General features: G+C 34.6%; 2 protein-coding genes across 3 annotated transcripts; one reads left to right on the top strand and one right to left on the bottom strand.

Moving 5' to 3' along the window:
* Positions 1-1248: 1248 nt before the first annotated feature.
* Positions 1249-17533, bottom strand: LOC148303252 (piwi-like protein Siwi). Its single transcript, XM_088270253.1, has 11 exons — positions 17397-17533; positions 16469-16770; positions 14483-14596; positions 12426-12585; positions 12213-12324; positions 11359-11484; positions 10710-10899; positions 10482-10609; positions 6811-7071; positions 5279-6297; positions 1249-4956 (listed from the first exon to the last, which is right to left on the bottom strand). The coding sequence occupies exons 2-11, from the start codon at positions 16767-16769 to the stop codon at positions 4692-4694; spliced, it is 2676 nt and encodes an 891-aa protein (XP_088126379.1). The 5' UTR covers position 16770; positions 17397-17533; the 3' UTR covers positions 1249-4691.
* A 1512-nt stretch (positions 17534-19045) lies between these two features.
* RpL9 (ribosomal protein L9) lies at positions 19046-23367 on the top strand. 2 transcript variants are annotated; one of them, XM_088270365.1, is made up of 3 exons: positions 19046-19072; positions 19358-19606; positions 23014-23367. In XM_088270365.1, the coding sequence occupies exons 2-3, from the start codon at positions 19366-19368 to the stop codon at positions 23340-23342; spliced, it is 570 nt and encodes a 189-aa protein (XP_088126491.1). In that variant the 5' UTR covers positions 19046-19072; positions 19358-19365; the 3' UTR covers positions 23343-23367. The 2 variants fall into 2 exon arrangements, with proteins under 2 accessions (XP_088126491.1, XP_088126492.1); XM_088270366.1 differs by having other exon boundaries at positions 19049-19182.
* The last annotated feature ends 309 nt before the right edge of the window (positions 23368-23676 follow it).

Here is a 23676-nt window from a genome sequence, read left to right as displayed (position 1 = left end):
ACGTATCCACCCCCATCGTAATTTGTGATACCTTAGTTGCGGTGACAGAACGGCCGAAGGAAAAGTAGGCCTCCATGGAAAACGCATGCTCTTCGTTAGTCCATGGCATGAATGATACTAAACTAACCTAAAAAAATTTAAGATTGTGTGCTTTCAAACGCGTTCTAGGAGTAACTTTCATTTTGTGGCGAGAGTTTTAAAAAAGGTAGTGACCATGTCCCACCCTGTATTTCACCATAATCTGAGTAATAATGAAGAATGAAAAGATTTGGTTTACCATACAGTAGAAGAACCAATCCTGATAAAAGTAAAAAGAGCAGCAAAGGGATTAGTGATCTTACCAACGCACTAAATTTGGCAAGCGTGCTTTTGCTGTTGTACCCTCCTTCCCCCTGGGAATCGAACATAGGACCACAAGAATGGTAGCCGAGCCTGCTGACCATTACACTACGGAGGCAGTTAAAACCAGTACTAGACACTAATTATTAAAAAATATCAATTCAAGACTAAAACAGAAACCCATTTTTACTAGATACAGTAAAAATTTTTTTTTAATGATTTAAGGGACATTAAAAAACAACAAATTTTCCTTCCACAGTTATGTGTAATCAGAGGCAGGGAACCTAAAGGTGGGGACTGACCGGAGTCATTTTATCGTAACGTAACACGATACGATGCAAGCATTCGTATAGTCTGTACAGCGTTCCGAGTGCTCCATCCGAAGTCGGATGCTCGCCTTGAATGTTACGTTACGACAAAATGCATTGGTCAGTTCCCACCTTTAAAATTAATTTGACTGATAAAATATAGGGTGGATGATATCCAGATGTGAAACACAAAGTGAACTTGCCCAATTATTATAAATCTTTATTTCGCTAATAACTTTCAATCAGTGTTAATGTTTCATATCAAACATTTTGTAGACTAGACCCAATCTGCCTGTTTATAAAAGTTTTTGATGTTTTAAAAAAAAATTGAGAACGGCTAGTTATTATTTTTTGGAAGACAATTTTTTTTTCAAATGTTAGTTTCAATCCCGCAACTGTTTCATTGAAGGAACTACTTCAACTTTTTTTTTCCAAATCTACCAATTAACTTTAAAAGATCATCAAATTCAGTCAGCAGGGGGGAAATTTATTGAAACAAATCCTCAGACAGCAATGATCTTAAAAAAGTCACCGAAAAATCCTCTTATATAGTATACTAATAATTAATATTACTTTTATAAAAATAGAAATTAAAAACCTATTTTATTGTAAAAAACTTTAATGAAATAAAAAATAGTTCATTTCATACAAACTTTTACATAAACAATTTAATTCACTTTATCAGCAAATAACTACAGTGAAACACCTATTTTACATTTGGGACTGAAAAAAAAAACTTGATTGGAGGAAAAATGTAAAAGGGGGGGGGGTGTATAGAATAAACTTTTTTTTTTACAAAAATTATGTAATGACATTTTTTGCATACAAAAACCTAAACGGAGGCAACTTAATAAACGTATGTATTGAAAAAAAAACCTTTAAAAGTAATATTTTTAAATTGCAATGACTTGATGAATAACAAATAAAAAACAGAAACTGCACAAAAACAATGATCACGAGTACTGTCAAAAAAAAAATCAAATGACAGGATATTTTTTAAGTAAACTGAGAGAAAAAACATAAATGCGGGTAATAAATGTATAAAAATATACCGGGACTGAAATAATTACACGCAATTGGTGGGAAAATATTAAATCCGGGTTTCACTGTATTTTACATTTAAACACCTAACAAATAACATCGAACCACAAAACACATTGTGAATGTGTATTTGGCATTTTAAACTGATTGTTTTCATACGGTAACATTTTTCACTGTATATATTCTGAAAGAACATAAAAAATACTGTTAATCAAACAAAATTGTTACAATATACATATTTGCTTTCATTGAAGAATGAACAAGCAATAACTATTGTTTTATGCATAATAACGTGTGCAAATAATTTGTAACAAGAATGTCACAATAAAAATATAGTATTTATTTGTAAGAAGTTTTATTCAATTTGTAGTTCTTCTTTTAAGATAAGAAAATGGCGAAATAAATAGCCTTTAAAATAGTTATTTGAAGTAAACATATAAAAATATAGAAATGTGTAAACAAACTTAGCCTAAAAATAAAAAGCAAAAAAAAATAATAAGAGCAAAAATATAACAGTAACGGAAATAAATTTTATTTCGACAGTAAAAAGTAACAGTGGGAATGACTTTATAAATATTCAAAATGAATTTAAATCTAAAACTTTGATAATATAATCCATATTGAGGTAAGAACTTGAAATGAGATTATATTATCAGTTTTATAAATTGTATAAAAGCTAATTGTGACCAATGTATTAATGGCAAATCATTCCAAGAAGACAGAAATACAATTATTCACATTAGTGTGGACTGTTTGTTGACGTACAAATTATAAAATATGGACAGGACACCCATCTTACCCATATTACACACCGGGTTTCAGACTCATACCGAATAATTATAACCTCAAAGAGAGAATTTTAAACAGCGCCTTTGAAAACATGTTAAGATTTATTTGTTAAGTTATTCAGTATGGGTCCGAAATAGTGTATAAGTACACTTATTAGCCGCCTATCACGGGGCCTTCACTAAATTTATAATTAATCAACATAATATCAGATCTTAAAACTATTTGTTCAATGTCGACCAACTAAAGAGCATGATGCAGTAAACATTACAATGTTTACCAGTCAAGATACAAATAAAAACAAACTATTTTTTATGCAATGTAATCTTAGCTCACAGGACCTTCATATAATTGACAATCAGGTTAATGCAGCGTCAATCTGATGATATGCCCATGCATGATTGGGTGCAGATAGGGGACAGAGAGAAAGTAACCTTTGGGATTATTATTTAAGAGGAAACCATAGTGTAAGAATTTAAAATAAAAAGAGTCGGAAATTAAAATAATAACCTTCTTTCTTATTAAAATTCCTCAAGTGATTTACATATCTACTGCAAACATGATAAATATGATAAATTGATCTAGTATACCAATATGCGAGAGGAATATTTTATCACTACACAATGGTTAAGTTCACAAATCCTCAGCGATTAGTCCAGTTAACAAAACTCTTAGCATATCTAAAGAGATACCAAGAACACATGATCCAATATTTTGTCTTGTTAACATAATTTTGAATGTTAGATTTTTAAAATTATAAACAATAATATGTGGTAATCAAAATACGAATGAAAAACATTTTCTTGCAATAACCTATGTTCAAAGCTCGGTGAACAGTTATAATATTTTTTCTTCAAATAAAAAAAAATTAAAAAAACGAAACATTAAATCGACTTATAAAATAGGATCAACGATAAAAAAAATATATGGAATGTCTAGTGATAAATTTTGAAATCAAAGGTAACATTTTCAAAAAAAATCACAATTTCCATGACAACCCTGCATATTCAGCACCACCCATCTCGCTACACTAGATGTCCCACACTCACAATCTCAACAACATTTTGAGTAATTATAAGTCACCTGCCAACGATTTAACATCCATTAAAACGATATAAACACTTCCAAGCCCTTTCTCAAAAAGCATTCCTTTCCGTCACCATGCAAAGTGATACAGTTTTGCCAATGTTACTCTTATCATAACTCGCACTACTTGAGCGAGAGCAGTGTACAATTCTCCCCAGTTTCTACATTACAAACTCTAGTATGCATTCATATTCTCATTCTAATTCGAGTATGTATCACCATTCATCACTATTCCAAACATACAGGAAAGTATACTTTTTTATGAACAAATTTCCATAATCTGGTTCTTCTTACACGATCGGATGTGGAAATTAAAATTACGTTTGTACTATATATTTTGGTATGTAATTGTGGGATTCTTCTCTAAAAACAACCATTTTAATATTGACAGAAATAGATAGTATAGTAACTCAACAAAAAATTATAATAATAAATATGTGGTATGAACATTTTTCCAATAATTTTGTTCTTCTTAATTGTACATAACGCCAAGTGGCAAGATATTTTTTTTAATTACAGATTTTTGGTAAATATAAGAATGTCTTTTTCAGGTTAAAGATATAATAGTTTGACAGCATGTTTGAAGCTTATAATATTGGCAGTACAAGATAAGCGATTTTAAATACAAAATGTCAAGGGCTAAAAAACAAAAAAAAAATTAAAGGAAAATCATTTAAAAAAAATTTTTTTACAATTGTTTACTTCATATCTACCTACATTAACAGATGAGATAATTTGAATGTGATGGTGACAAATTATAGTCAGTTTTAGAAAAGAATCCCACAATTATTGAAACAATATTAGGAGACATTGAAATGTAGTATTTTCAACACATATTTCTTTTACCATAAACACTTTATTTTAGAATGATATATTTATAAAATTATATTACCATGAACGAAATTGAATAAATATATAATTCACTAAACTGATAAAAGAAAAAAATATATAAAAAATACTACGTTGCAATGCTCCTTAATAAATTGTAAAGGTAACAATCACATATCGGTAATAATGGTTATTTTAGAAAATAGTGACTATAAAAGAATTAGTATTCAGTCTTATTAGGTGAATAGCTTACATAAGGAAGTTTTGACACCGAGGAAATTTAAAAAAAAGTTGTATGGCTGTTTACAAAAAGTACAAGAGGGTCTCGAGGCCGGGATTTGGCGACAGGTGGAGGTGCTGGCCCGTCAGGAAGGCCAACTTGTGCGCGTACTGGCACGGCGCCGGCACCCGCACCTGCCCCGAGAAGTTGTAGTACGTGTGGCAGAACTTGTACGTCAGCCTCTGCACTTGGTCGGGACTCAGGCCGAGCGTGTCGTAGATGATGTTGTACGATGTCGGCGAGACCGTCCCGTCACGCACTGCTTGGGACACGAGGAAGAAGTCGTACCTGTAGGAAACAATTTTACATAAAAAAAATGCATGAAACACCTATTTGGGAGGGGACAGGAGTGCAAACCATGAATGAATGTCAATATGATCGCAATATACTTTTTTCTAGAGCCCCATGTGCCCCTCTTCATACTACTATTACATACACTTACTTGAAAATTCTATCACATATGTAAAACAAAAATTAAAGAATTCGTAAGTGAAAAATTATTTCACATGGCCAAATCAGATAAAGAAAAAATAACAGAAAATGAAAATGTTTATGATTTAAAAAGTGTAGAGATATTGAATTGATCATTTATTAGGAAATAGAAAGTCACCTTTCAGGGCTCGTCACGACGTCATCGATGATGGTTCCGGGCTTGGGGTTCCCGAATCCGTTGGCCAGAATAAATCGGCTGTTTAGTCGTTTGGATACTATGATGAAGCCCAACTTGAAGTTAGGCCCGTTGTAGACCTCGGTCAGGGCCTCCCTGATTATCTTCACCTCGTGATTGTACACGTAGGGGATCTGGCCTTCGCCCACACCATCGCGGTAGATGACGATGTGTGAGGGCAACACACCGTTGATGGACTTGTACTTGTGCAGGGCCTTCTTCATGTTCAAGCCGAACTCGTTGGAAAGCTCTTCCCCGTTGGTGTGCGGAGCGACGGCGCTGAAGTAGCGCGACATGGCCTTATCCAGCGAGGCCACCATGGAGCCGAAGCTCTTGCTCTTGTTGAGGGCGTCGTGACACACGTCGTAGCCCACCACCATCAAGTTGGACAGGGGCATGCCCACAGCCCACGGAGCTCCTCCCACCTTGCAGTTGATCTGGATGGCCACCTTGGTCGCTATGGACATGGCGCTCTTGTTGGAGATGCAGCGACCGGTCACCACTTGCGTAGGCACGGCCCGATCCACGTAGCACTTCTTCTTGATGGCGGAGTAACGATCTACTTTGTCGTTGGTGACCGCGCACAAAATGATATTGGGATTCAACTGGGAAATGACCTGCTCCAGTTTGTCTACGTAGACTGCGATAATGTCAGTGGGGACCTCGCAATAGGTGGGTTGGGGCAGATGGAAACCCATTGCGGAGCCATTCTTCATAATCATCTGCACAAATCCCTCCACTTCTCTGCGCATGCGCTGCGGCACTACCACGGCCCAGCGCGCCACCGTGCCGCACGAGAGCATGCTTTTCGACCGAAGCTCCCGAGTCCACCCGTCGTTAGTATCTCCGGAATGGTATTTAACTTCGCCATTACGCCCTTGTATAATTTGTTCTTGGGGTAATTGACGAGCGGCTATTTCGACCAACTTTTTGTCGACTTTCATATCCCAATCTTTAAGATCCTAAAACAAAAATAAATCCAATGTTCATGTGTCATGTGATGGCTTTCAATTGTCAAGTATAGGGAGAATAAGATTATGCTTTGTATTTTTTTTTTAACGGAATATTGGTCAGGAACAGGAAAATATTAGTAATCTGCGCTCACTTCACAAATATTATGTAGATAGTAAAATTCCTGTCAAGGTTTTTGACGGTCTTACAAAACGAGCCTGGACATCCTTCATTCAACATTCAAGTCCATGACCGATCAGATCAATTTACAACAGGTTTATTGGAACTGATTGTGGTCGTAAGTTGATCACGACCTGTTTTGAAAATTTTATCAAGCTTAGCAAATCGCCATCCTCAATAAGATAAGTTGGGTTCGATTTTAAGCACACGAGGTATAAAGAACAATGTTTTCTATTTCTTCTAATTCTCCGCTCAATTATCAGCACATTGGTAATCTCAGTTTCACATTTGCATTAGATGCAATGCATTGGAATATGGAATAAATTTGTAATTGGAGAACTCACTTCAACAGCTTTGGGGGTACTGTTCAGGCGAGCATTGAACGCCAACAACTTTTCCATGCGGAGCTGCGGTGGTACGCGGGTGTGGTTGGATATCTCCTTCATGAGGCGGAAGTTGGACCTCATCTCTTGGGTGAGTCCGGTCATGCGGCAGAACTCCGGCACCAGATAGATAAACTCTGACATGCCCGCACGGATGTCACGCGCCTTGGCCTTGGACACCAGGAGGGGTTGGTTCATATCCCTTATGTTCAGCTGGTATTTCTGAAATAATGTGTCAACATTTCTAATTACTTTTGTCAAGAATGAAACAATTCTTACTTTACTAATAATCACAAATTAAAGGATTTTTTTTTGCAGAATAACTTTTTTGTTGTTGTTTAACTGCTTCATACTTTTGAACGAGTCACGCTCGCGCGCTAAATGCATTCCAATTTTGAATTTTTCAATTACTTTTTTGATGAAAAATTAGTACAAAATATTGTAGACTTAATTGTAAATTATATATGCTTAAATTGTTATATTTTATTTGAAAAGTGGATAAACTTTAAATATTTTTTTTTTAAATCGGATGTTTTTATTAAACACTTTTTTATAAAAAAAAAACCCTAGCATTAAGTGGTTAATATGCAAAATATTACAAAGCTCAATGATTCGAAATTATAGGGATAGGATTTTTTTTAACCCTAGATAACTAAATATTCGTCCACGCGACGACGCCCTTTTCGGAAAAAGTCAAGTGCACTTACTTCCCTGCATCCCGCACCCGCCAGGATTTATTTACGGAATAGTGATTTATTGTTAAATGTCTCTTACATTCATTCGTAATAAACCAAACTTAAGCGTCATGTAACCAGTTACTATTTTTAATAAATACTTTTGATAATTTTCACATTTTTAATTGCGTAATCCGCCTGACGAATGTTTAGTTACTATGTATCCACAAATATAGTTTAGTTATCTAGGATTAAATAACAATTCACACAATTTTCATACGTAAACTGATGGGTAGATGATTTGATAAAAAAAATTGGTGATATAATTAATTTAAAACAAAACTATATAAAATTATTTTCTGTTTTTGCTTGTTTCTTTAATTAAAAATTGTACATTTTTTATGTATGGAATAGCATATCGGGTAAATGGCCTTCAAGACACATAGTGTTGCATAAATGTGGCTGAAGTTATTGATTGCTCGATTTCTTCCTTCATGGCAAGGGTGGGTGTAGGTGGTCGTGGGTTTGTTGGCATAAAACTTTACTACCTTTAGTCTTCAAAAAAAATCCGAAGAAAAAAGTAAACGGCATTAATTACATCATTTGGGCAATCAATTCTGATCACCGGAACACAAAATTTACAATCAAGAAATGACTCAAACTCAGAGCTGTTATGGCATGCAGCACCGTGTTGTCACATCTTGCAATTTAGGCACAAAAACCCGATTACCATTTCACAATAGTGCACACTAATGGTTATTGCCTGACCAGACGCATATTCTAAGGATAGTCTGATGTTTCCAGCCCAAAATCTGCACCAAATGGTGACATGTTGTGGATGCATTTGTTCCTCTGAACCCCATTTTCCAAACCCCAAATGTGACAATTTTGTCAATTGCCGATCCATCAAGATGAAAATGGGCTTCATCACTGAAGATGGAATTTAACAAAAAAATAGCATCTACTTCTTTTTTATGGCTTTTCACCCTTCTAGAGTGTTCTAGCCAATGTCGAGTAATTTTTTATTTACACTTTTTACATTTGAATTTAAAATATTACTATCCCTGTTAGGGGAGTTAGTTTTATTAGTAATATTAGTTTGTTAACCTCTAAGCTGCTCAATTACGAGTGTCAAACTTTCCGTCCCGTGCTGGATTATTTTACATTACAATATTTTTGACAAAAAAAAAACCTATTTTTGCCTATTTTTGTAGTGAAACTTTCGGAAGTCGTTCAGATATCCATTAGAGATGTTCACACAGTACACAATTCACTTTACTTATTATGTTTTTATAGTGTATTTAAACAAAATTATTAACATTAACGGACTCGCGGCAGAAAATTTGGCGGCCGTATAGAAGACGCGGCTACGGTATAGTCTTTTCGTTGCGTGCGCGCAGTTTTTTTTAAATGCTTTATATTAAAAAATAAATGTAAATTTGAAAGAAATTAAGAAAAATATTTTAAATTTAAAGTTTATATTAAAAAACGGACGTGATTAATATTTCGAAATTGTGTGAAAATCTTCAAAGCAGGGATCAGAACAAAAATGCATTTCGCATGTGGGACATCAAAATTGTGTGACTTTATTCCTTTTCTCGCGTTTTGGTAATGGTTGCTTTTACCATGTTTGCTTTCAGAATCGTTGTTTATTACAAAAACATGATATTTTCGTCATTGCCGTATAAATTTTAATTAGTTAGAGACATATTTATGACGATAAAAGTTATAACTAAAAAAAAAATGCTTCCAGTATTTGAAGCTTCGCACGATAATAAAAAAATAAAGAGTACAAAAATATCACACAACGCCGTGTTACACAATCACATGTTAGTTAATATCCTTCTCGTTCCACACAGTTAATATATATAATAACTATTAAAATACTTCATCAAAACCGATTGAACAGACTATACGATACTGAGAGCACGCGACGAACACGGGACGACCGGAAGTATTCACTATAAAGTTGACACTAAATTAAAATAATTTTGATATCAAAGTAATTTATCCAAGCCTCAAACCAAATTTAAGTGCAAAAAAAGTATGGTAAGTTGAAAAACGACTATGAATGCGATGCGCAGTCAACGGTACTTCTATAAAAAACGACAATAGATGTGATGCGCAGCTTACGGGTTAAGTGTGATATTTTACATTTATCATACACCTTTACAATTAATTTTTAAAAAATTTATTATTATTATAACCCTTATCCGCACCCAATGGTGCATAGGGCACTGCATCGAATTGACGCAGTGTTATCTTGATCATTTTTTACATGAAGGCAAGGTGATCACTCTTGCGCTTCAGAAACCAGTCCAGGGTAATATTAAATAAATATTACAGGGTAAAATCACTAATATTTATTTTCACCCCCCCTGTGAATCGAACCCGGGACCTCCAGCATGATAGCTAAACACGCTGACCATTACACCACGGAGGCGGACGTGTTTTAATTTTAAAAATTTACAAATTATTTTATATACAAGTGTGTTAGGGGAGGTTAAGAAGGTTGAGATATTAGTGGGAAATGAAATGTTAAAGCAGGATGTCTCGATAAAAGCTTGAAAATAAAAGATTAATAGCAGCCAGCGTTGCAAGCTATGAGAGAGAAGGTATATTTCCCAGTTCTAGGTAGATGACCAAAAGTCCCACGGTTGGTCATGCACTTAATATTGTAATAACTGTCAGTTCTGGTAGTAATTACATAATTAACTGTCCCAATACTATTGTTATAATTATTTACACATTTCAAAAAAGAATTTTATTTTATAAATATATATGTTACATAATTCTCGAGCAAAGAATTAATGATTAAAAAAAATATCTATAACAATACTGCATTGTATAATTGTCTTATTTTATTACGTAGTAAACTCATAAAAGAATATTTCTATCTGAATGAGATAAGTGTGGAAAGAAGAAAATATACAGACTATGGAGGAACATAGAACCTACTTGTTTGTAATATTGAACATATGTAATATTTTCACCCCGGCAGCTAAATGTTGAGGCGGGAGAAACATTCCAGTGTACGTCGTCAATGATATAAGTCTTATTGTTGTAGTCGGTGAGTACCACACCACCTGGAGGGAAGGATAATATGTGCATTAGTTCTGGTGCTCGGACTTGAATCCATTCATAGAGTAAACCCACACATATAGTGCATAGAGGACACCCACTCACCTACAACCTCGGAGATGAAGTCGTTCTTAGAGGTAGACTTGGAACTGTGTTTCCTCAACACATCGAGGACGGTATCCAACCGGACCACTTTGTGGGTGATTTCAGCAACCATGAGAATATCGTCCTCGTATTGGTTGATGGTTGTCTTGTATCCGGGCCATATTTGTAGCTTAAATTCGCGAATTTCAATCTGAAACCGTACATTCATTCCTATTAGTTTTATATAATATTAGCATAGACAGTTTTATATAATTAAATATATTAGTCGACATGAAAATGGCATTTTGTAATTAATATATTACTATACACCCGTTTATTGTTCTGCACAGCACACAGCAAAAATGGCAATTTTACAAAACAAAATCATTACATTTTTTCAAAATTGATTTTCACCTTAAGAGACACTCGGACGAAGTTTTCTCAATAGCTAGATTTATATATATAAAGTATGTGGTCAATGATAACAGAATAGAAATATAACTAGGAATAATAAAAAATTAAAAACAGTTTTTTTTATTTATTTTCTTACAACCAGGTCTCATAACCGAGATCATCGGACAGTGACAATAATGGAACATGAACTACACCGTGGAGGTGGAATGTCATCGGGTAATAATTATACTAAAAAATATAAAAACAGCAAAAATACCTTGCCCTTCGGATCGAAGAAGTCACGACCCATGAGCTCCAGCTCCAGGTTATCGTAACACCTTCTCATTAAAATATTGAAAACCTGGAGGTAGTGATGGTCACCAGTTGTCACATCTCCCACAAGCTGTAATAATACATATTTCTTAATCAATCCATTCAACTAATATCTTTACGATACAATAAAAGGTCATTTATTATCTTCCCCTCCCAGTAATATGTATTTACTACAACTTGACTTTAAAAATGAGAATATCAATATAACATATAATAGATACGGACTTAGAATTTTTGTATTCCTCCGTAATACTTTTACGTGTTACATAAAAGTATTTTAATGTAAAATTATTCATTTCCAGCGACGGAAATAAATCGATTGTAAAAAAAATCAGGGATAGAATCACTAATACACAAACGTTTCTCATAGTATGCGTGCGTGAGGCACTTTACGTACACGCGCACGCGGCTTTATACTGTTTCCAACGACCTCATTTTAGCTGCGCACAAGTCGTCGTTAACGGTGGTTGTGTCGCTATGCTAGCTACGGCGGCTACTTGCCAGATTTATTGGTATTTACCAGAGCTAACATTACAAAATTGATTCATTTCAACTTCAACTATGCTTAATAAAAGCAACATTTAGGAATATTTACATTTTTCCTGTTTTTAAATCACATTTTCATATGGTGTACAAAATACATATCACCGGTGCACGCGGAAGTTTTTAGCACAGTAAGGGAAGGGGTTAAGCAAGATATCAAATTAAGAAAAATAATAAAATCCTTTTTTTACATTTTTCAAGGGGATTTAAAAAAAAATAAAGCTCAAATTGAACAATATACAAATATTTCCTCACTTTCAATGTCAACTTCATTGTTTCATTATCTTCACGTCTTGACGAGTAGAGTTCCATGGGGTCTGGGTTCAGTCGGTTGCATGAATACAACACGGTACCATCGAATATGTAGCTGAAAAGTTGAACAACACATTACAAATGAATTTCACATTAAAATTAATCATTAGAATGCCTCAAAAATATTGTTGATATTATAAAAAGATTGGAACTGACCCTCCGATCTTGGCCCTGTGATCTCGCATGAGACTCTGGCGGACCCTGGTCCTGTCTTCAGCGGGAGACACGTCCACTCTGTACATATACAGGCACCACCTTGGCTGGGTAATGAGTTTAAAATAGTTCGCCAAAATCTTGACCACTTGACCAGTTTGCCCTACAAATTCAAAAAGAAAATACACAACTTGTACAAACTTAACTGTATCTAGAAAGCAATTTTAAAGGTTTTTACCACAATATCTCAAGATTTATAAATATCACCAATAAAAATTTACTTGTGATCAATTGACATAATCAAAAGTGGTAAAACTGTTTTTAACTGTGGTTCTAGCAGTTTTTTTTTAAACTATCGGTGTTATCAAAACAGGCACCATGCTATCTTGTGTTCAATTATGCTATTATTTATTAATCTCATCTAAATTTTATTTTATTCAAACTATATAGGAAGCCACAAACACCTAGTAAATTAAAATTTTATTTGTTAACTGAGATTATTTATTCAAACATTTAACAAGCAAAACGCAATGAATCATATAATAAATTTGTATTAAACTATAATGTTTATGAATCTTTTAAATCATATTTAACATAAAAAAATAAGTTTTTTTTTAAATTTTAAAGTTAGGAGGTATTATAAATTAATTGTAAAATGAAGAAAAAACTTCTAGTAAGTCCAAAGGTATCTAGAGGTCTAGAATGCCTTGAATTGTAACCATGAATGCAACATTGTCATCCATATTTCTTTTGAAGTAAGTTTACTTTGAGTATAAGGTTTAAATGTAATAAATACATTAAAGCTTGCGATAATTATTTTATTTCAAAATAAAGTCATAATACAGATAAGTTATCAGCAAGACTTGTATTATATTACAGCAAGTATGGCTTCATTACTCTCCAGACTACAATAACTTTTGTTTACATTAACAATTTGCCGATTAGATTCGAGTCAAGTAGAGGTCACTTTTCCCATATATATTTGCTTGCGAGTGGAAGAATGCACCACACTTATCAGTTTTGAGTATTCATTTTATTATTTTAACAAAATATATGTAGATAATATAGGTAGAATTTCATTACATTTTCCAAGAAATTAAACTTTTATTATCATTTCCAATTTTAATATATCAATTTAAGAAACAGAATAAGATTAACACTAGTTTGTGATTGACTGCCAAATACTGTTTTTTTTCTTCATTATCATTGAAGTAAATTTATAGAGTTTTTCAATATGTCGATCATGGGTGAACAACGTGTCGGGCATCCTGTCCGCGTGCCTCGCGGGATTTCTGCTTTGACAGATAAGTGCAAGTATTTCACTTAGAACGCCAAGCTGAGAAAGTCCACGTGAGATATTTTAAATAGCAGTTTGCACAGTGCGCGTGGCCGACAGTTGAAAAGGCAAGTCCAATTTAGGTATGTCGTGTCGGATACCGGTGGCTGAAATGGCGGTTAATGTGTTAATATTGTAACTCCATTTTTGAAACATTTAGTTCCTACGTAGCCAAATGAACATTTTATTACTTTATACAGGTGGAATGTTACAAAGAAGACACAAAACACTTCACCCCACCGTTATGCCAAAATACTATCTTTTTCTATAAACATGGTTTCAAAAATTTTGGGGAAAAAATGTGTGCCCGGAGGAGATAGATACCCCATAAAATATTATTTGTCTTCTATTGACAGATTTCATATAGAATCGGGGATGGTATTATTAGTAATGTAGATAAATTTAACTTTTCTCCTATTCAAATGTACAAATCCTTTGAAATCAGTTATCTATAATACATAAATAATGCATTATCTTTTCAACAGAATATACCATCTACGGTAAAACTGTTATCAGTCAGCTCAATTTTTATTATCTGCCCTGTAAATATAAATGACTACTTAAAATGAAAAGAAATACAAAACTATAATTTCACTGTGAACTGCCAATGTGTTTTTACATTGGTTCATTACAATATTGAATAATGATATACTTAAGGAAAATGAAAATGTCAAAGAGCATTATTTGATGATTAAAAAATAATGAATAAATAGGGTTCTCATACCTTTCTTGCTGTTAACATTTTCCGGTCTTGTGCGGATATAAGGGTTGTCAGGAATCTGGCGCCCCGCGCCGCGCATGTTTCCTCGGGAGGGGCCACCACCTCGCGCTCCGGCATCTACAAACCAGGAACATTTTATACAACCATCAACTAACTTACCACCCGATATGATGGAAAACACTCGCTCTTCTTTTTGCTCCTCCAGGTTATCAACACCGATCTTTACAAATTAGGCAGCAAGTGTACTTTCATTGATTCGGCAGTCACTTTGTGGTAAAATCTATCCAGTTTTACTTAGTAAACATCCCAAGGACAGAACTCAAAAATTTAGACTTATAAGGTGTTTGAAAATTATGCAGAATGCATCGAAATATGTGTCACAATGGATTTTAAGAAATAGTGGTATTTACTGAGAAAAACTTTATTAATAAAATAAAGCTAATGTACTTTTTGCGTCGGCATTTTCCTTTCGGAATTCCAAATGCATGAGTTCCATACAAAAACTGCCTACCAAGCGCAAGATTGTTTTTTTTCTGACAGGTATATATTTTGTAATTCGAAATAATATAATGAAAAAATCTGTATATAAAAGTAAAATCTGTATATAAAAGTGGATATACAATCTAAATTCTGAATAACAAAAATGCTGATGATTTTTTTTGTTGTTTCCTACCTAAAAGTATTACCTGAATGCAGAATTCAGATTCAGATTGGAACTTGTAACAAAAAGTCTATACAAAATAAAAACGCATTGGTCGCTCTTCAACACTTTTATCTTACACCATCCAGTTAAAATAGTCATATTCTTTAGATTACAGGTATTCAACACGCATGCGTCAAAAACCAATAGCGAATACATTTGTCACCCATTATGTTTAATGAGATTTATAATGAAAATTTATATCTATACCTACTATGCAATATTTCTTTAACTGCTATAGTGTATTTACTTTCTTTTTGGTCGAAATTTACCACGCTTCACACATTACAAAATCTATGTTTTATGAGAATTTAAGCTGAAGATTATTACAAAAGAAAAAAAAAACCTTATATCAAGTGGTTTCAAATCAATGTTTCATCGTAAACATTCTTATAACATAAATGGAACTAAGCCATAAAAACAAACAGTGCAGAAAAGCTTACTTGCCAACAGAAGGGAATTAATAACAAGCGAATAAGGTGACACAGACAAACGCAAACACATTACATCAGTCCTAATTATAAATCCAGCAATGCGATCCCAAGCAACAGCAAGGAGTATTAATGACAGGAGGTAGATTAAGCCAGAAAAAGATTTGCAGTAAAATGAACTGTGATAATATTCGCCCTGGTGTACATAGATATATGTATATACATAGAAAGAAAAATATTTTTTTTATTGTGAAAATATATAGCTACGAAACAAGAAAAGAGTGTTTTTTTTTTCATTGTATTTTTTGGCTTACTCCAACTCCCAAACCATATTAACCTTTTGCCCGATTTGCCTATACCACATATGGAAAAATGGGCCTCTGCGGATTTACCCGTACCACATATGGAAAAATGGGCCTCTGCGGATTTACCCGTACCACATACCAGCAAAAAAATAAGCCTTCGCAGATTTTCCCATATCTGGTACAAGCACAATGAGATAGTTGAATGTATTCTCACTGGGTGGCTCTATGTGAATGGACTGTAGAGGACAGTCGCCCAATGTCTGGTGTATTTACTATTCAAAAATATTAACAAATAATTTGCCCATAAAATAAAAATAAATAAAACATTTGGTTTTGAAAATCAAATACTACATGGAAAACTTTTGTGTATCTAAGATAAGTTTTAAAAGTGATTAAAATTCTCTCAATTTAAACGTTAAAAATCGTCAACACCAGAAAAATATTTTTATTTCATGCATTATTTCATTATCAGAAATAAAAAGAAACCTGCCATTTTACCAAAAATTCTTAATTTAAACCCATCAGTCAAATGGTTAAAGTAATGAGCACTTACCTCCGATGGTAAGCTGTTCAAAGGGTTTTTGCAAATCGCCGCCTCTCGCCCGACCGGCCTGCGGGGGCGCAGCGGCGCGCGGCGGCGGCGCCTGCTGCTGCGGAGGCGCAGCTCCGCGCGCCGCCCAGGCGCCCTGAGGCCCGGCCGGGGCCGCGTGCGGCGCCCCGAGCTGCGGGGCTCCGGGCTGCGGCGCCCCCCGAGGTGCTCCAGGCTGGGATCCCGGGGCCGCAGCGCCCCCGCGCGGGTTTCCGCGCGGCTGCCCGCGCCCTCGGCCTCGAGCTCTGCCTATGTTTTCACTCATCCTTTAAAAACACACCAAAATTATTATTTCAATAAAAAAATTCAATTCGAGTACTATGTGAGATATGTAGTTATTAAAAAAATCATACCGAAAAATTCAAACAAGAGCATGGCGGGGATAGACCTTGAATGAGACGCGACGGCCCGCCGAAAAATACATTCGAAAATTTTCAAGGTCAAATATGTTTATTTGCATAAAACGAAAAAACTAATCGAGATTAAGAATTCCATAAGATGCTTACTGTAATGGCTAAATAAAAAATATATATTCGTGGAGAAATTATAACCGGAGTAAATATTCTTTGTTTTGCCGGCTACAGGAGCCATATTGGTATATATGTTTGCGATAACACGTGCGGTCGATCCCTTATGAGGTAATGTACATTCACAAGATGATTAAAGGCAATATACATTCACCATTCTGATAACTTATATCCAGTGATAATAATAACATGTGTAACCTTTAAAAAAAAAAACAAAACAAGCTGTTGCAGTCTAAAGCTGTTGCCCCACCAAATAACGCGTTTTCAAATCAACGAATGACTACTATATACAAACAACAAAAAACACCAATAGCGAAATCATCATATTTGTTAAGTACAACGTAAATACAACAGTATAGACTTACCTTAAGAGTTAAAATATCAATTTTGAAAACTAAAAACAGTCGGACCGCAACTAAAACATCCACCAGGAACGACGAGAAAACAGGTTTTGGCGGAACCACAGACTACTTACTTTATTTAGAGCAACCCCGTAAAAATCGCCGACTGTCGATGATGCTGGAGTTGTAGAGACGGACACAATCATAGACAAAGAGCATATAATGATACAATTAACTACCTACAAATGTAATGTCGATTCTAAAAACCCGTAGCTGGATTGGCCGGATGTAACATCTTCGTCGCTAAAGAAATTATCAAATTATGAAATCAAGTGGCTGAAATTAAAAATAATTTATTGTTTTCTTTAAATATTTTTTTTAAAGTCAAAGGCTCCTAAAATTCAAATTTGCTAAATAACTTATTATCACGTCGCTCACCCACAGACCCCTGTAGGAAGTGCTATTCTGTTCTTTCTATTTATCCAGGTAGCGATAGTAGAATGCTTCGCCAATCTGTCTTAACAAACAATCTTTGCCTCTTCTATATTCATGCATCTTCTTTCTTGACTCGACCACGCCCAAGTATTTGAAATACTCGAGAAGCCAAGTTTTCCTTGGTCTTCCTTTGTTATATTACCTACTACATTAGTACAATAGGTCCACAGCTGCCTACTCCAGAACGCGATATTTATGAAAAGAGTTCATGCTTTTAGTAATGGTCTCTTAACTCCGCTCATACAGTTGCATATACCCTTTTTACATATTCTTTACCCGGCCCCCAAGAGCGTAATTATTTTTTAATTCACAATCAGAATTAAACATACGAAAAAAAACGAAACGAAAAAGATTTTTTAAAAAAAGTCAAACACAAGTGAAAACGCGCGCGTGATAATTACATTTGCTCACCCCTAAAAGCACATTTTGCGTTATCGTTTTTTTTTATTTCAGAATAAAGAATATTAAAGGTACAGCTACAGATACTTCTAATGAGAATGCATATAGACATACTCAAAATGACCAGTTGTTCTTGTTGGTCATTAAATTTTGATAAAAATTATATCTTGCAATAGTTATATAGAGGCGATCGCAAATTCCATTGGCGTTCATTGTTCCGATATAATTTTTTTTTAAATTTAAATGTTTTTTCATCTTTGAGACATTTTGGAACGAAGTCGCGCACAAAACGCCATTACGAACTTGATTGAAACTAGCATGCTCATAATAAGCAAACCTGTTTCCACATGGTCAAACACCCCTCCCTTTCACCTGCGCTGCAAGAGCATACTTGAAAGTGGAAAGGCTGTCAATTTATGAGCATGCTTATTTCAAGCAAGGTATGTGCACACATCCTACTTAGTAGCACTTGCTCAAATGAAGCACACTCATGAGCTTAAATATAGCATGTGTATCGGAGTATCGGAATATTCACCATTAGGAATATTGGATTGAATAAAATGTTTTTGTACACAATCTTTTAAATGAAGTGAAAACTAATTTCTTGGAACATATTTTTTTTACTGAAATATAATGTAAATAGCATAAAATATACGAAAATATAAATAGCATAAAATAAGGAACTATAATAGGGAACATAAAGTAAGAACTTTTATGAGATTTTTTTATCACCCTCCCCAACATTTTGACAGTTGCTCTACTGTTGGCAACACTTCCGTGGCCTTTTCCGGTTGGGACACCGAAAGGTGAGTTTTGAACCAGGAATACTTATCTGTAAATCGCGAATCATCGTTTCGAAATAGCGATATATTCCTATTATACGCTCATTTATTTACTAAAATAAAAACTTGGGAAGGTGTCGATCACATATTTCACCCCGATTGATTACAGTAACTTTGACTTCGACTAGTGAATCTGTGTTGTTTTTTGTGGTTATGTGAATAGCAACGCTGTCAATATTGTCACATTATATTGACGTAACAATCTTAAAGTGCCTTCTCTTACTTATCAAATGTTGTGATCTTTTCCAGAACCCAAGATGAAGCAAATTGTTTCAAACCAGGTTGTAAAAATCCCCCAGGGGTTAACCGTGAGTGTGAAGTCTCGTTTGGTGACTGTAAAAGGGCCTCGAGGGATGTTGAAGAGGTCCTTCAAGCATTTAGCTCTGGACATTCGTATGGTCAACCCTCGAGTTTTGCGAGTTGAGAAATGGTTCGGAACCAAGGGAGAACTGGCTGCTGTCAGAACTGTATGTTCGCACATCGAAAACATGATTAAGGGTAAGTTAAAAGAAATATTCTAAATACATATCTAAAATACTGAAAAACATTGAATGTATCTGTGTTTTTTTTTATTGTGGCTTCACAAATGCATTATATGCTGAGTGGTGTATTCCTTTTTGATGCTATAACTGACATTAATGTCAGAGTTGTCATGTAAAACTAAATATCTGAAGTATCTACCTATTAACGCTCCTTATCATTCACAGTTTCGGAATTACCATTCCCTCGTCAGGTCAACTAGTCTATTTGACTATTATTCACAAACGGGTCATCGTGAAGTAAAGCTTGAGGTGGTACCGCACAAAGTGAATGGTGGATGATAATGAGGGTGTTCTATTATTTTCACATTATTTATAATGCTTTTAAAATACAAAACGTACCTAATTATTCATCAGGTACCACTGTCTCAATGTTACTTAACTTGTTTGAATGTAACTGTAAATTATTTTTATAAATGCATTTGCTAAGGTTAAAACTATTATACATTTCACGTGAAACAAAATAATCTAGGGAATGATTACATCTTTATAACTTCACTCTACTCGAGTGCTTAATCCGAAAGGACCCCGGACCTCTGGTTAATTGTCCGGTGCTGGGTTGAAAATTAAACTTGTTAAATTTCATTTTTAATTTTACTGGTATATACATTGGATGTCAGTTATAATGTGGGTTATGAGGGTTAACACGCTATATGCTCACCGCGGTATAAACAAATTGTCCAAAATATTAATTGTTTTTGAAAAAAAAAATTAATGCATTTTTCAAAAATATAAATAAAAATCGTAACGCAATCTCTTTAAGAGAAATCAGTAATCTCTTACTGTTTTTTGAAAGATCTTTTTTTAAGAATAGAATTTTGGAAACTCACTGCATGATTTTTATTGGGATAAAATCTTGTGCCTCTAGCCATGCAATCGCAGTCTCCAATCCTTGCACTGCTCCTTGGTATGTTAGAACATTAACAGTTCTGTATTGCATGTCTTCGTCAACTTTCTCTAAATTTGTTTCATTACATTTTTTTGTTATATCCTTGTCTGATAGGATGTGACAGATTATTTGTTTTTTGTCGATATTAATCCATTGGTCAATTATTTCTTCGGTAATATCCAGGTCGTCAAGTATATCTCTAACTGCCTGTAGATCACTTTGTGCGTTGTTTTCATATTCATTAATTATATTAAGCTCTTCCTCTCCATTGAGGTGCCTTAAAACAAAAGTAAAACAAATGACCCGCTGCATATCCGAATGTGTGTTAAAAAAAGATGCGTATTAACCGGCTTCTACTGTCTTTTTTACCACTACAATATTATCAGTATTTGTAATTATCAATATACTGCAATACAGCAATGTGTTGGAAATACTATACATTCCACAAACGACATATTTCTAGGTCGATCATCAGATGTTGGTGTAGTTGGGTCAAATATACTAGATATCGTGAATAGAGCTGGTGAAATCATTGCATTCTATACTGTATGATAAATTTCTCAGCTTAGGTAATATCATGGTTAGCTCATCGTCCCAGAGTAGGTAGTCACTTTTTTCTAGGGTATAATTAAGTACTTCTGTTATATGGTTGCCATTTTATGTTACTGAGAGTTTTAACATAACTATATCAAATACTTAAATATGTTAATGCACAAAACTTACATCATTAGATTGCCAACCAACTGTCAACTATGATATAATTTCTGATAGGTCTTCATTAATCAAGAATAACCAATATAATTTTTATTGGGATCTATTAGTTTCATGTGTATTCTTAATAACCTAATTACTTAGCCTTGGACTTAATATTACAATAAATATATACAATTAGTTTTTGTAGTTATCTGATTGTTTTATACTTTTTATCCTTAGTTAAAGTCCTTCGGTTGGTTGGAAGATATTGCTTTTTAGCAATAAACCCGCCAATGTACTTATTTCTTATCTGTATATGAAGTTTAAATAAATAAATAAAATGTTACGTCAACACACTATCTGCTGGAAGGAAAATTTGGCTGTTTCGCTCGACTGGTGGTGTTGGACGGGAAGGGTAATTTTACCTTTTCACTTGACTTGTCGTAAATTGCGTGTTAGTTATTTTTAGTTATGACTTTTGCGGCATCTTTTGATCTCATATCGATATATACAGTATGGTTAAATGTTATCACTTCTTTTCAGAGATGTTTATCTCTATTATGAGCGCGAATCCGCCCGCAGATAGTGTGTTAATAAGACAAATCCCAGTGTTGTTAAAGTGCTGTTGTTCAAAGCTGTGTGCAATTAATGGTTGGTTTGTCTGAACATATATTAGTCTATGTGTGTAAATCACCAAGACGCATGACAGCATATCTGTCAATACTGCACTAAAACAATAATATTTTACCTAATAAGTAGATAAAGGCATTACCATAATAATTTCACCTAATCCCCACATCGAATCTGTCATGGCATCCACACTGCGAGATATAAATTAAGTCTACAAGGGCTGTCCATAAAATAAGGTCTAATTTGCGCATGTTTTTCGCGCTCCTGTATTGTTCATCGTACGCTTCATGTAGCTGAGAATGAATGTCTACCGGGGCTTTGTTCTTTTTATATAAAAAAACGAATTACAGAGCGTAATTCACTCCTGACAGGTACAGCTAACGGAAAATCCATCGCGAACAGCTGACATACCGAGATTAACATTGCAGAAAGTGCAGCATGGTAGAGACTTGAATTGGGAAAACCAAGCGACACGCTAGTGTTGCCAGATTTCAAATTAAATTGTTTGTCGCAACCGCAGTAATTTGGGGACCTTATTTTACGGACAGCCCCTACTATTTCAAATATGTATTTTGTTGTGATTTTTTTATTAAATTAATAAATACGTATATCAGTATACAAATTTTTTAAATAGTTATCCATATTTCATTTATGCCTGCACTCGTTTGTGAGTAATTTTGTCAAAATTTAATTATGTACTTCACTTTGAATAAAGGAGTATTCGGTAAAATACATGAATATACTTACTGGTTTTGTCTGCCATTTTTATTCACAAGCACTCAATCTACATAGATATATTTTATCTGCTTACGACCACTGCTTAGATTATCATTTGACCTCAAAAGGATTTATTCTGTGGGACTATTTCGACATAAAACCAATGCATAAATGATAATCTTGATTTTAAGCTAAAAATTACTCCAATCCGGATACTCGGTACTGAGATATTGAGAATTGAATCTTAGGTCCCAACGGTTCATAAATACTTGTGTGTACTGCACATTGTTGTTACCTCAAGTACCTAAAGATGCATCATGGTGATAAGGTTAAACAAGCCTCTTGTAACGCTTGTGTATATCCTAATACATACATATACATAGGATCAATTGCTTTCCAATTTTTCACTTTTATCTTACCTCAGTACTTATTTTCAGGTGTGACAAAGGGCTTTCTTTACAAGATGCGTGCTGTGTATGCCCATTTCCCCATCAACTGCGTCACAATAGAGAATAACTCTGTTATCGAGATCCGTAACTTCTTGGGAGAGCAGTACATTCGAAGGGTGAGGATGGCCAGTGGAGTCACCGTGATCAACTCTCCCAAGCAGAAGGACGAGCTAATCTTGGAAGGAAACTCCCTGGAGGATGTTTCTCGCTCCGCAGCCCTCATCCAGCAGTCCACCTCTGTCAAGGACAAGGACATCAGAAAGTTCCTCGATGGACTGTACGTCTCTGAGAAGACTACTGTTGTGCAAGATGAATAAATAGACCTTTTTAATGTATGCTAAACCGCCTTTCATTTTATATTCATTTAATAAAATTGATTCATATGGATGCATTCTTAAATATAAATAAAGGTTAACAGCTTCGCTGCCAACCCCTTCATGTGCGGGGTAAGGAGTGCAAGCGGGGTGTCGACCCCGCACTTGTGCGGACTTGCACATTGATATTTCTTTGACTCTGTTTGCTGCCGGCCTTAGGCTTGGTGGGTTGGTAGCGAAATTGTTAAAGAGTGGAACCCAATAGACATAATTCCATTACTCACATTAAGGAAATAATATGCCTCTTGAATAAAAGTTTCAAAAAGTAGGGTATTAT

Source organism: Brachycentrus maculatus, unplaced genomic scaffold (genome assembly GCF_059751285.1).
Source record: "Brachycentrus maculatus isolate JH-2025_06_01 unplaced genomic scaffold, ASM5975128v1 h1tg000378l, whole genome shotgun sequence".
In the NCBI taxonomy this organism is placed as follows: Eukaryota; Metazoa; Arthropoda; class Insecta; order Trichoptera; family Brachycentridae; genus Brachycentrus; species Brachycentrus maculatus.
The sequence above is the reverse complement of the archived record's forward strand: the minus strand, read 5'-3'. Positions and strand labels throughout refer to the sequence as shown.

Bases quoted from the DNA above. Each gene is read 5' to 3' on its own strand.
- RpL9 (XM_088270365.1), top strand. From the start codon at position 19,366: ATGAAGCAAATTGTTTCAAACCAGGTTGTAAAAATCCCCCAGGGGTTA. The intron at 19,607-23,013 runs GTAAGTTAAAAG...ACTTATTTTCAG, and splicing joins CATCGAAAACATGATTAAGG to GTGTGACAAAGGGCTTTCTT.
- LOC148303252 (XM_088270253.1), bottom strand. From the start codon at position 16,769: ATGAGTGAAAACATAGGCAGAGCTCGAGGCCGAGGGCGCGGGCAGCCG. The intron at 12,586-14,482 runs GTATGAGAACCC...TTGAATTTGTAG, and splicing joins AAATGTTAACAGCAAGAAAG to GGCAAACTGGTCAAGTGGTC. The intron at 12,325-12,425 runs GTCAGTTCCAAT...TCAACTTTTCAG, and splicing joins CACAGGGCCAAGATCGGAGG to CTACATATTCGATGGTACCG.